This window comes from Pseudopipra pipra, chromosome 17 (assembly GCF_036250125.1).
Source record: "Pseudopipra pipra isolate bDixPip1 chromosome 17, bDixPip1.hap1, whole genome shotgun sequence".
NCBI lineage: Eukaryota > Metazoa > Chordata > Aves > Passeriformes > Pipridae > Pseudopipra > Pseudopipra pipra.
In genome coordinates, this window is record NC_087565.1 from 3391898 (window position 1) to 3404670 (window position 12773).

General features: G+C 65.7%; 2 protein-coding genes across 2 annotated transcripts; both read right to left on the bottom strand.

The window, feature by feature from the left end:
• Window positions 1–753: 753 nt before the first annotated feature.
• Window positions 754–5829, bottom strand: LOC135423834 (bactericidal permeability-increasing protein-like). Its single transcript, XM_064674474.1, has 16 exons — window positions 5722–5829; window positions 4516–4647; window positions 4170–4284; window positions 3950–4078; window positions 3708–3863; window positions 3525–3588; window positions 3350–3410; window positions 3096–3187; window positions 2758–3003; window positions 2602–2661; window positions 1966–2133; window positions 1724–1791; window positions 1399–1441; window positions 1174–1237; window positions 1012–1088; window positions 754–933 (listed from the first exon to the last, which is right to left on the bottom strand). Exons 1-16 carry the CDS (start codon window positions 5771–5773, stop codon window positions 892–894), a joined length of 1569 nt encoding a protein of 522 aa, XP_064530544.1. The 5' UTR covers window positions 5774–5829; the 3' UTR covers window positions 754–891.
• A 2052-nt stretch (window positions 5830–7881) lies between these two features.
• Window positions 7882–8788, bottom strand: ID1 (inhibitor of DNA binding 1). Its single transcript, XM_064673794.1, has 2 exons — window positions 8413–8788; window positions 7882–8210 (listed from the first exon to the last, which is right to left on the bottom strand). The coding sequence occupies exons 1-2, from the start codon at window positions 8731–8733 to the stop codon at window positions 8169–8171; spliced, it is 363 nt and encodes a 120-aa protein (XP_064529864.1). The 5' UTR covers window positions 8734–8788; the 3' UTR covers window positions 7882–8168.
• Between the last annotated feature and the right edge of the window lie 3985 nt (window positions 8789–12773).

Here is a 12773-nt window from a genome sequence, read left to right on the forward strand (position 1 = left end):
CCAGGACAGGCTCTTATCTGGGCTGGAGGTGGTGGTTTTGGGGACATGGGCTCACCACCCGTAGTCATGTTGGGGTGAGGACGGCAGGGGGCTCACAGCCTTACTGGGACCCACAACCCCCCTGCATTCCCGGGGCTGTATGTCAAAAGGAGAAATCTCTCCAGCACCACCCTCCCTTTGTGGGGGGCTCATTCTGGCACAGTTTGAACCCCACGCGGGTAGGACCCCACAAACACTGGGGCTTTTTCGGGGTGTCACAAGCGTGGGGGACACCGAGCCACCCCCATATCCCTCCCACCGCTGGACGCTCCCTGCGCAGCTTAGCCTTCCCCAGACCCCCCTGTCGCTTCCGGAGGACCCCCGGAGCGTGGGGGGCAGCGGCCGGGCCCTGACGGGCTCCATGGCCCGGCGGGATGCGGTGGGAGCCCACGGACACGAGCACCATCCCGTGGGCAGCGGGAGAAGCTGCGCGGAGCTGCAGCCGCAGCGGATGCGGCGGGCGGGGGCAGAGGGGACCTCCATGGCCAAACACAGCCGCTAGGATTAGGGGGAACCCCGGTCCCCGAGGGCCACCAGCCCCCTTCCCAGTTACCATGAGCCCCCCACAGAGGATGGGACCCCCACCCCGGCACGGCCGGAGCCCCACACAGCCATGGACAAGGCGATGCCCATCCCGGAGCTGGGAATGGGAGCTGGGGGACATGGCTGAGGAGGCTCCCCAAGACACCCCACAGCACACTGGGCTGAGCCATGCTCCCAGTTTTAATCCCTGCCAAGGAGGGGGGGTGTCTTTGAGTCCCACGGGCAGGCGGCTCTGCCAGCCACAGGGTCACAATGGCGCCGGGATGGTGACAGGGACATGGTTGGAGGGTTCCCACGAGGCAGGAGATCTCATGGCTCATATTGCAGGTCCGTGGCGATGAGCACGAAGTCCTGCAGGGAGTCAGGGTGAGAAAGGGGACATGGGGGACACAGGGGACACAGGGAAGAGGGGACAGTGGTGGCACTCACCTCTTGCAGCGAAACTCGGGGCCTGAGCAGGCTGAGACCATGTGGGAGAGGCAGAGGGATGCCAGCCTGGAGCCACTCTGTGGGGAGACAGAGGCATAAGGGGAGGTGGCCCTGGTGCAGCTGGGGGAAGTGGGGTGGGGACGGGATGGGAACAGCACTCACTGTTTGCTCGGGGCACCCCAAAAAGCCACAGCCCAAACTTCAGCAGAGTCTCCAGGCGCTTCACCTGCAGGACAGGCAGAGAGGTCCATGGTGCAGGCAGGGCTCAGCCCCCTGCCAGGCTTGCCTTGCACAGGGTCCACTGCACCCCCCAGACCCCTCAGACCCTGCTCCCAAGGTGATGTGGAATCCAAGGCTCCCCTTGGCTTCCCTGGCACAGCCACTCACCTCCACAGGGCCCACGTTTGATGCCACCTGTGTCACGCTGAGTCTGAAGGAAAAGATCAGGGTCAGAGCCAGGCACAAGGATGGGAACTGTCCCTTCCCAGGGTAGGGAGAGGCTGAGCTCCATGGTGAGACTGGGAGCCCAGCAGAGTGGGTTCAGGTGAGGACCTAGTGCCAGTATAGCTGGCATGGGTGAGAGCCAGGGATAGGATGGAGTCTGAGCAGGCAATACGGGACTCAGGGAGGCAAATGGCCAGAGGTGGGGAATGGGGAGCTCCCCAGGTACGTCCCAGGGGAGTCCAGACCCAGCTCAGGATCAGACACTCACCCTGTCAGTCTCACAGTCCCCCCGAGCCTGTTCCTGGTGATGGTTGGCTTTCCTGTCACGTTGGCATCCTGTGGCAAGAAGAGGTGTTGGAGAGACCATGGCAGTGTCTGCAACCCATCATCACCCAATATCCCTCCAGTGTCACCCAGCATGGCCCCTGCCAGGAGCACAGGCAGGCCAGCCCCAGCCCAGCCCTTTGGAGTCCCCTGGCTCCCCAAGCCGTGGCAGCAGCAGCCACTCACGATGTTCAGCAGGAAGACGGGGACACGGGTGGTGTTGGGCAGCACCACAAAGGCCTCGGCAGAGCTGAAGAGGGTCCCGTGCAGGGCGTCGGGGTGGCAGGAGAGCAGGGGCTGCCGGCGGGCCCAGAGGTGCAGCTCCATGGGCTGGTCCCCGTAGCGTTCCTGCAGCTGGAGGGGACAGGGCTGGGATGGCACAGTGCCACACTGGCACTGCCACCACCATGGGCCCCAACCCAAGCTCCACCATTGCCCTGGCCTGGGCAGGGTGCGGGCAGGGTGGGCAATGTGTCCTGCCCCTCACACGTCCATGTCCTGTCCTGTCTGTGTTCCATTCTGTCTGCATCTCATCCTGCCTGCATCCCATCCCATGTCCCATCTCCCCTGCACCCTGTGTCCCTGTGTCTCATGCTGCCCACGTGCCATCCCATCTCCCACCTCCCCTGCACCCCAACCCCTGTCCTGTCCCTCCCACATCCCTTCCCACCTGTGTCCCATCCTCCTGTATCCCATCACATGTTCCATTCCTCCTGCAATCCCATCCTACCTGTGTCTCATCCCATGTCCCATCCACCCTGCATCCTGTCCTATCAAATGTCCCACCTGTGTTCCCTTCTCCCTGTGTCCTGTCCCACTCACCTGTGGGGAGAAGACCCCCATGCTCTTGGTCCTCAGCTGGAATGGGAACCTCTGTGGGAGCTGGAAGGCAGGGAAGGGTCAGGGTACTGGGGTCGAGGCACAGGTGGGCGCGGGGACACCCCAGTGGGGACAGCTCTGCCCTCCAGATGTCCCTACCATGTCACTGGAGATGTTCCTGCGCAGGGCCCCAGCCGTGAAGTACGTGAAGGCGGCTGAGTTGGCAACAAACTCGGTGACAGCCATCAGCAGCATGGGCTCACGTGCCACGGGCAGTGCCTTGGGCGTCAGTGTGGGCAGTGCCAAGGGCAGTGCCACGGGCAGAGACATGGGCAGTGCCACGGGCAGTGCCACCGGCAGTGCTGAGCGTCTCTGCTGGTACATGCCCACCCTGAAGATCTCCCCCTGTGCAGACAGACAGATTGATGTGAGGCTCAGCCAGGCTCCCCCCTTCCCTGTTCCCAAATCTGCCCCAGGGATGCCCAGGGTGGTATTACCTTGAGGACGATGTCCCCGTGCTCCGCTGTGAAGGCCGGCGGTCCCAGCAGGGAGTAGTCAATGGCAGCAAAGGCATCCAGCTGTGTGGACACTGCAGGGATGGGGAGGAGTTGGGGGGAGTGGGACCACCAGCCCCCTCCCACAGCCCCAGCACCGTCAGCACAGGGGTTGACAGGATCTAGTCCCACAGTGGGGCTGTCCATGCCCCTGGGACCACCCTGCCCATCCCTGGTCCTGGGGTCCTCTCACCCACCTCTCATGTGCTTCAGGGCAGCATCCAGCTTGTCAATGCCCCTCTGGAGCTCAAGGCAGAGCTGGAAGCAGAGCAGGGCATCAGCAAGCCCAGGAATGGGGGTGCCCAAGCCTCTTGCTGGGCTGAGGGGGGACAGGGACACCGGCACCCCATGGCACAGGGGCTGAGCACCCACCTGCTTGTTTAGCTGCTGCCGTAGGGTTCTCTGGAGCAGCGGTGCCAGCAGGTTGTAGATCCAGCTGTGGGGCAGAGTGGTGTGATCAGGTCACCCCCGACACCCCCCAGCTCACCACCCTGGCTGGGGCATCAGGAGTCCCCACATTCCAGGAACAGGACTGAGTGGGGGTCTTGGCATCACCTGTATCCACGGTGAAACTCCATGTGCAGGTCGGTGCCGTGGGTGTCACATCCAGCACTCCACACCGTGGGGCGGCCGCTGCCATCATCGCTCACCCCCAGCACCGCTGCCACAGCCAGGTCCCGCATGCGGAGCTCCACAGAGCCACTGTCCTGGCTGGGGGCAGAGCAGGTGAGCACAGCAGTGACATCAAGCCACCCTGAGCCAGCCAGGTTCCCGTCCCTGTCCCCACGAGGACTCACATGGCACCCAGCTGGGCTGCCCAGTCGGCGCTGAGCTGGATTTGGGCACGTTGCACCATCAGCCTCACCCCCACGTCCTCGGCAAAGTCCAGCGTGGAGTCGTTCATCTGCAGCTCATGGATGTGGATCCTGCATGACACGGGAACACTGGGCTGATGGCTGTGTCCAGGACAGGGATGGGGACAGGGACGAGGACAGGGACCAGAGGGGCAGCTCTTACCGTGGCACAGTGTAGGTGAGGTTCCCCAGGAGCGGGATGTTGTAGGATCCTGTCAGGTTCAGTTCATGCTCCTTCTGCAGCGTAGACTGGAACAGCTCCAGCCCAAAGTGGCGGCCTGGGGCAAAGTGGGAATTTATGGTGACACCAAGGAAGGGGCTGGGGTCCCCAGGGTGCCAGGAGGGCAAGAAGACAGGTCCAGGGTGGCTCCTACATCCCTCATCCCTGTCAGGCTTGGCATCATTCCTGGAGGTGCCCACTGGTCCCCTCCATCCCCCATCCTTACTGGTCCGGGCATCACCTCCCACTGGCCTCCCCCACCCCTGCCCAGTCAGGGGCACAGACTCACCGAACTCCAGCGAACTTCGGGTCAGCCAGGCCTTGATGCCAGGGTTGGTGACGGTGGCAGGGACACAGACAGGCAGCAGGAGCAGGAGGCAGAGCCACGCGACACCTCGAGGACGGTGCTGGCACCTGAAGGCTGGAGCGGAGGACATGGCTTGGGGACACGCAGCTGGTGCAGAGACCCTCTCCCTCTGCACCAGCAAAGCCAAGACTTATATCGGGGACAGGGAGTCCCGGGTGACATCAGCACATGTGGGGACACCACAGCACTCCGGCCACCGAAAGCCCGGCCTTGCCCAACCCGTGACTCAAAGGGGAAGCCGGTTCTGCCGTTGTTCCCCACTCGCGCCCACCGTGGGAGAGGAGGAACAGGGGGTCCCCCACAGCCTGCTGCTGACCCCCCACCACAGAGGTGCACAGGAGCCAGGGGAACCCACCAGGGCACCCCACAGGGGCATGTGACTGGCATGTGGGGACACACAGAGACACGGCTGGGCCAGGGTCACCAGGGGCTTCGGCTGTGCCCTGCCTGGGGGCACAGGAGTGGGGGCACACGGTGAGCTGGTCCTGGGACAGGGGGGCTGCGCTGGGGCAAACAGGGCTAGACCCACTTGTGCTGGGGAGCAGCAGCTGTTCCCACTTTGGGAAGGGCTCTGGGAACGCTGTGTAGGGTCACCCAATCTTCAGTGGGGACCAGGGCGGCCGAGGTGCAGTGACAGCCCCCAGGGAAGTGGTGGGAAGGTCAGGGCAGTCAGAGTAAGAGCAGAACTGTGCATTCCCCTCTGAAAGCCCCTGGCTGCAGGGAAGGAGCAGCCCATCAGTGGGACTATTCCCCAGCTGGAGTGAATCCTTCCAGCTGGACAGAGCCATGGGCTATGACTGACAGGGGTCCAGCTGCCCTCCTGGATCCAGCCTGGGGGACCCAGAAATCCCTCCAGGAGGGCCAGGACCTCATCCCAGCACCATAAGAGAATGTAGAGCCCATGGCCAACTTCACAAAAGAGACCACAACCCCCTCCATAACGTACCTTATGGAGCCCTTGAGAGCAGCTTCCACTTGCCTGAGACCCCCAGTGCCACCACCCATGGCTGCAGTGATGGCCATGGCCCCCAACAGCATCCCAAAGGCCAGCACTGACCCTGACCCCCATCCCTACGCCCACCACAGCCCCTCTACCCCCGGGTGCCCCCTCTCTGTGCCAACACTCACCATGGCAGGCGGGCAGGGTGTCCCACATCACGGGGACCGCAGGTCCCACCATGGCTCCCAGCTACGCCGTGTCCCCAGGACCGTACGTGGCAGCAAACAACAGGGACAGGCTCTGTCACCACTGTCCATCCAGGGTCCTGGTCAGACCAGAACGTCACCCTGTTCCCCAGTTCCTAATCCCTTCCGGGATGAATCAGGTCCCACGAAAACACCGAGGGACCGGTTGGGGCGCAGGTGCCCGCGGGTTGGGCACTCCCTGGGGCTCTCTGGTGCATCCTGGTGCTGCCGCATCCGGCATCCCGGCACGTGTGAGGCGGATCAGCCGCGCCGGCCCCGCTCCGAGCCTGGGCTGGCTCCGGCAGCCCCTTCCCCAGCTCCCGGTTGTGGCCACACCGTGTTGTCCCCGTGCCCTGAGGGGGAGGTGATGATCGGGGCTGCATCGCCAGGGCTCGGTCGTGGTGCACGCGGGGCTTGGGCAGAGGGTCAGGCAGAGACGTGGGGACACAGAGCCACGCAGGGAGCCCGCCTCGCCCCGGCTCCAGCTGGGGATTCCACGTCTGCCAGCAACGAACAGGTAAGGACGGCACTGGGGAACACGGCACGGGAAGAGCCCCAGCGCCTCCCGCACCGCCCCCGGGCCGAGAAGAGCCCCCGGCACCGGTTCTCCCTGTCCCGGCGTCCTCTGGACTCCTCCGGGAGTCCAGTCCAGGCCGTGCAGTGCGAGCGGACACCAGGAGAGGGACCCACCGCCCCGACAGTGCCGCGCTCTGGGACAGGAACGGAGCCAGGCGACAGAGGGGGCATCAGTGGGGGTGATAAAGAGGACCTGGAGGGTGATGGAGGGGAAACCAGTGGGGATGACAAAGGGGACCCATCCGATGATGGACAGGTTCACCCACAGGAACCCCAAAGCCCTGACAGCCCGCTAAGTGTCCCCCACTGCTGTGTCACCACCAGGACAGGGCTGGTTGGGCCAGGCAGTGTCCGGGTTCCCCAAGTCACAACTCCCTCCCAGGGGATCTGCTGGACTGGGGAACCACGAGCGGGCATGGACAGGCATGGACACACATGGACACACTCAGAGCTGTGACTGTGAACATGCAAACACACACAAATGCTTGTGCAGAGGCTCACACATACACACACCTGTGCCCAGGGCCAGTCAACCTCTTCCAGCACCAAACCCCTGGCTGCAGAACCCTGTGGGGTTTAAAGGGTCCCCCTAGAGCAACAAGAGCCCCTCCAGGCACTCCAATTTTCTCCCGCCAGGCTCGTAGGGATCTGGTACAGGAGGCTGTGTGGTCCTTGAGGTGTTTGTGAGTCATAGGGAAGCTCAGGCCAGTGCTGCTGCCAGGGGCATCCCCCAGCCCTCAGGGTTGCACAACCCCTGATGCAATTTCCTTGTCCCAAAAGGTTTCTGTCTCCACAGGCAGGGGTTGCACCAGGAAGAGCTGGAACCACTGGGGCAGTACGGGTGGGGCCACAGAGAGCAGCACTCCAGGACTTGTTCTCCACCCCCCCAGGACACTGCAATGCAAAGCATCTCCTACAGCACCACCACTGCACCCCAGTCCTGACACAGCAGCGACTGTAGGAGCCGTGGGAAGGCTGCTGGGTGCAGGTGGCCCAGCTGGGAAACAGAGTAAGGGAACCCCACAGGGCAAACCACTGCCCAGGGAGATGAGGACCCCCACACTCCCCATCTGGACACAGAGTCCCACACCTGGCTCCCAGCACTGTCCCCTCCGTGTCATCATCCCAGCAAGGTACCTGACCAGGGGAAGATGCATCCCAGTGCTGCTGCTTTATCCCACCACAGAAACTGGTGTGCAGTCTTTCCTCCTGTGTCTGCCTCCAATCCCCCATGTCTGAGCCCAAGGAGTGAAGGAGGGAGTGAGATATGGACCCCACGGGAGCCACTGGGAGAGGCTCTGTGGGCTCTGGGAAAGGCCAGCACACAGGGAATTGGGACCAATCCGTGAGAGACCCCCTCCCCAGCACCACCACAGGGGCCCAGTCCCTGTACCCCACAGCACACCCACCCAGCCCACACTGGTCTGCACAAGCCCCCCCCCAGTTTGATGGAGGCTCACATCCCCGGGGCTGAGCACCCCCAAACCCCAGGGGAGGGGTGTGAGGGGCAGGAAGAAGAGGCATGTGTGGTCATCAGGGCTTGTTTAATAACAAAACTCCAGCTATTGTAGAACAATATTCTCCAGCATCATTGTAATATACAATACGGGGAATGCTCTCAGCAATCTGAGAAGGAAGGATTACGGCCCGCGGCACCCTCTGCCCAGACTGCGGGGGGACCCCCAGGGCAGCGCTGCCGGGGGCCAGGGATGCAGGCGAGCCGTGGCACTCGGGGCCGGGATCCCGGGGACGAACGAGGTCCGTGGCGGGGCCGGGATCCCGGGGATGTCGTCCGTGGCGGGTCCCGAGCGGTCTCAGCGGCAGAGGATCCTGTCAGCAGCAGGAATGCACGGAGCCTGCGGGAAAGGGGGACGAAGCTGCCGGTCAATACTTGCCAGAGGGGTTTCGGGGACGACGGGGGTGGAAGGGGGCAGGAAGAAAGGACATCCCCGGGAAGGAAAGCGGGCGGTGCGGATCGTGGGAAGGAGGGTCCGGGGGACGCCGGTGCTGCCCGGCGGGAGCGCGGGACCGGGTCGGTGCCGGAGGGTCCGCACTCACCTCAGGGGGGTCCCCGGCGGCGGCGGGGCGTGGGGGCCCGCACTGCAGCGCCAGCTGCAAGTCCCAGATGTAGTCGATAACGTGCTGCAGCAGCTCCACCTTGGAGACCCGCCGGTGCCGCGGCAGCGTCGGCACCAGCGCCCGTAGCCGCGAGTAGCAGCCCTTCATGTCGTACAGCAGCGCGGCGGCCGCCTGCTCCGCCGCCCCGGGGGACACCCCCGGCACCGGCCCGCAGTGGGCGGCCTCCCCGGGCCGCACGGCCTTCAGCGCGCCGCCGACGCCCGCGGGCAGCGGCGAAGGGGCGAGAGCAGCGACCTTCATGTCTCGGGGCTGCGGGGCCAGGCGGGACGGCCGGCACTTGGACCCTGCGGCGGAACAGCCGAGCGCGCACCTCGCCGCGCCAATTATAGAGCGCCGCCGACCGGGGGGCGGGGCCGCGAGGAGCGTCTCGACCAATGGCGGCGCGGAGCGGGCGGGGACGGCCCCGCCCACTCCATTCAAGCGCCCGGGAAGGGCAGCGTCTTAAAGGGGCAATGGAGGGGAGAAGGCAGTGGCGAACTTGGGCTGTGGGGGCTACGGGAGTGCGGAGCGCCCGCTCTACCCCGCCATTAGCGCGGGTAATTGCCCCGCGGGCTTCCTAGTGTCGGGCTTCCCGCAGTCCCGCTCGCCCCTCGCCCCCTCCAGGCCCCCGGTGCCCCTCCGAGATCTCGGCCCCCCCTCACTCCCCGCCGCCCCCCCGTCCTCCCCGGCGGCTCAGACCGTGAGACGCCAGGGCCGTGACGTCACCCATTCATAAAACCCCGCTCGCTGTCAGCGCGGCGCCGGGCGGGCGGTGCCCATGGCGACGGGGGCGGGGCGGGGACACACACCTGCAGCCCCCGCGGGGGGCTCCGGGACCCCCACGGAGACACCGCCACCCCCACGGGGACACGGGGGCACCAGAACCATCGCGGGGGCACCGGGACCCCACGGGGGGAACCGGGACCCCGGGGTGACACGGGCACACGGGCATCCCCACCGGGGACACCCTGTGCCGTGCGCCCCCCCTCCCCGGTTCGGTGTCTCCCGCTCGCAGCCCAGTCCCGGCGCTCAAACCTCCGTAGAGCTGCTCGGTGGCGGGGTCGCCAGGTTTGGGTTCACCGGGGAGGAGGCAGGAGAGTCAGGCGCTGGGTGCGTGGGGCAGCGCGGGCACGATCCTGCTGCCGGGGAAACCGGCGGAGGTTCCGCTGGTGCGGCTGCAGCCTCCGCACGAGAGACAACCAGTCCCTGCCCCGAAGGGCTCCCGGTCCGGGATGTAATTAGGGTTACTGCTAATTACCCCGCACCTGCGGGGAGGGCAGGCAGCGCTCCGGGACGGCCCCGGGCAGGACCCCGGCACACGCCGAGCAGCGTGAAACGGTGCGGAGGAGAGAGCAGGCAGAGCTGCAGCCTGTACCCTCACGGGCGTGTGCACAGTGACACGAGGGTGTGGGTGCACGTGTGTACAGACACACAGGGGGTGAGTGTGCGTGTGCTCACACACGTGCACGCACACACAGATGTGTGTGGAACATACCCAAACACATGCACAGGAAAATTCACGCACATAAACCTATGGAGCACAAACACAGCCACAAGTGCACACACACAAACACAGAAAGATGGATGCACGTGCAGGCACACACATACACACGTGCGTGTGTGCACATCCATGCACTCTCATGCACACCTACACTTCACCTTGCACACCAACGTGTGTGCCCAGGTGCCAGAGCAGCCCCCCTACCCTTTGTGGGGGTGGGTTTGGGGGTAAACCCTCCCGTGCCTGCCTTTGCCTCCCCCAGCATGCAGGGAACCGAGGGCCTCCCCTCCTCTTCCTCCTCTGGGGGGGAGCAGCAATCCTGGGGAGCATGGATGGATATCAACCAGGCCAGTCTGGCTGGGGGGGAGCTGGATCACTCTGTCCCTCCCTGTGTCCCTCCTCCCTGTGTCCCCCAGCCCGGTGCAGTGGCGGTTCCCAGGGTGGGCATGGCGCTGGGGTCGCCCCCTCCATTCAGGGCTCGGCGGAGGGCCCGGTGCTGCCCGGTTCCCACCGCGGCTCTCAAAGCTGCTAATTAGCCCCCATCTGGCGGCAGTGGCCGGGCCGCGGCGGGAGGCCGGGGACATTGTGCGCAGGAATGTCTTTCAGGGCCGCCGGCCGGCCGCCGCCACCGCCAGCTGCGCCGCCAACAATGCCGGGACGGGCCGGACCCCGCGGCCCCGGGCACCGGCCACCCCGAGCGGCGCGGGGACGGGGACGGCCTTCCCGGCCGTGGTGGGTATCACGGCACGCGTGGCACAGCCGCCTTGGCACATGTGGCACAGCCACTCCGGCTGCCCCGGCCCATGCGATGCCCCCGGGTAGCAGGACACCCTCACCCCATCCCTGCGTGTGTTGGGGTGCTGGGGATGAGGTGCTGGGGTTGAGGCTACTGGTGTGGCTCCGGGACGCTGCTCTGTCCACAGCTGGCCGCGGGGTCCCTGCGTGGCACAGCGCAGCAGTGTTGTCCGGCAGAACACAGAGCTTCATTTCCATCTCAATTCTGGGAACGGGGCGTGCGGAGCGGTAACAGCGGCCTCGGCCATATGGCGCTGGCGGGGCTCAGCCCGGCCGGGGGGGCAGCCGGGGGGCGGCTGCTTTGCGCCGAGCAGGGGTTGCCCGGCAGCCGAGCACATCAAAGCCCCCGGCCGCCCCCTCCTCGCCACGCCGGGACCACACAGGGCACGGCCGCGCCAGGCCAGCGAGGGGCCGCGGGGCTGCCTGTGCTGCTGTGACAGTGGGGACAGGGTACAATCGGCACCCCAGGACCGGCAGCACTCAGTCCTGGCAGCACCCAGCCCCGCACTCCGGCACGCAGGGCTGGGAGCAGGAGCAGGGAAGGCAGCACAGACAGCACGGGTCAGGCTGGGGGACCCCCCAGTGACCAGGACCCCCAAACTGGGGCTGTTCCTGCCCTGGCTGGGGTTGAGCTGTGTCCAGGTCCCCTCTCCCGGTGCCATCCGCAGGTCAGCCCTGGGGCTGCACTGAGCCTCCAGCCCCCCATGTCCGCAGGACGATGCTGAGCCAGGGTTGCAGATGTGCTGGGGCTGCCGGCACAGCTGGAGCGGGGCCGAGGCCTGAGAAAGCCCCTGCGCATTCCCCTCCCGCCTTCTCCCTTCCCGTTCCCAGCTCCATCCGCTGCAGCCCAGACCAGCTGGAGCCAGGCAGCCCTTCCTGGGATTTATTCCAGCTTCCTGCCCCTCCTCGCAGGCGGGCTGGGGCTGGGGCTGCTCTTGGCTGCTTCCTCTCCCACTCACAGCCGCCGTCCGGGCGCCACTGCTGGCACCCACCGCCCCCTGGGACCCTGGGTCTCATCACCAGCACCCACCACCCCCTGAGACCCTGGGTCTCATCACTAGCACCCACCCACCAGCCCCTGGGACCCTGGGTCTCATTACCAGCACCCATCACCTTGTGGGACCCTGGGTCTCATCACCAGCACCCACCACCCTGTGGGACCCTGGCTGTCACCATCATGGCCAGGCATCCCCAGCTCTGCCTCGTGGGGCACGAGGTGCAACTGCAGAACCCATGACCCATCATCTCCCATCCCACCAGCTGTGTCTCTGCTGCAGTGGGGAGGCTCCACAGGGCTCTTGGGACAAGCAGCCCCAGTGTGTCCCCCCTCACCTCAGCAGCCCTCCAAACATGAAACCACCATCCCCCTGCCCGGTGTCTGCACCCAGGTGTGCCCCCTGTGCACCCCTAGCTCAGCCCCTACCACCCCATTGCAATTCCCGATGGGAGCTTGGGATGAGGGGAGGGTGCCCAGGGGCTCACTCCTCTGGCCGGTGGGCACCTACACCACTGCCCCGAGGGGAGGTGAGTGGGTGGGTGAGGATCATCCCAAACCCCACAGCTGCTCAGAACAGGCAGCTCTGGCCCTTGCCCTGGCTGGGTGCAGATAAGTAGATGGAGGTTTCCTGCTGGAGCCAGCACATCCATGTTTCCGCAGCCCCCTCCCCGAGCCAGAAGGATCCTGTGGAGAGAGGAAGGTGGCCCAGTGGAGGTCCAGACTCAGTGGAGCCGTGTGGCTGCGGCAGTGCCGGGAGTGGAGGTGCCACAGGCCCAGGTGCAGCAGGCGAGGGAACCGGGGACTGCCGTGGCGCCGGCTCTGCTGGCGGCTCCTTCCAGAGCCCAACACACTTCCTTCCTCCTGGCCAGCCCCAGCTTATCGGCCAGGCAGGGCAAAGGGTGACCCTGCTCTCCCCTCCCCAGGCCTTCCGCTTCCCTGCAGCCCCAGGAAAGCTCCTGACCACACTCCCACCACACCTACTGTGGGCACAAGCTCCCCCTCCCCCCG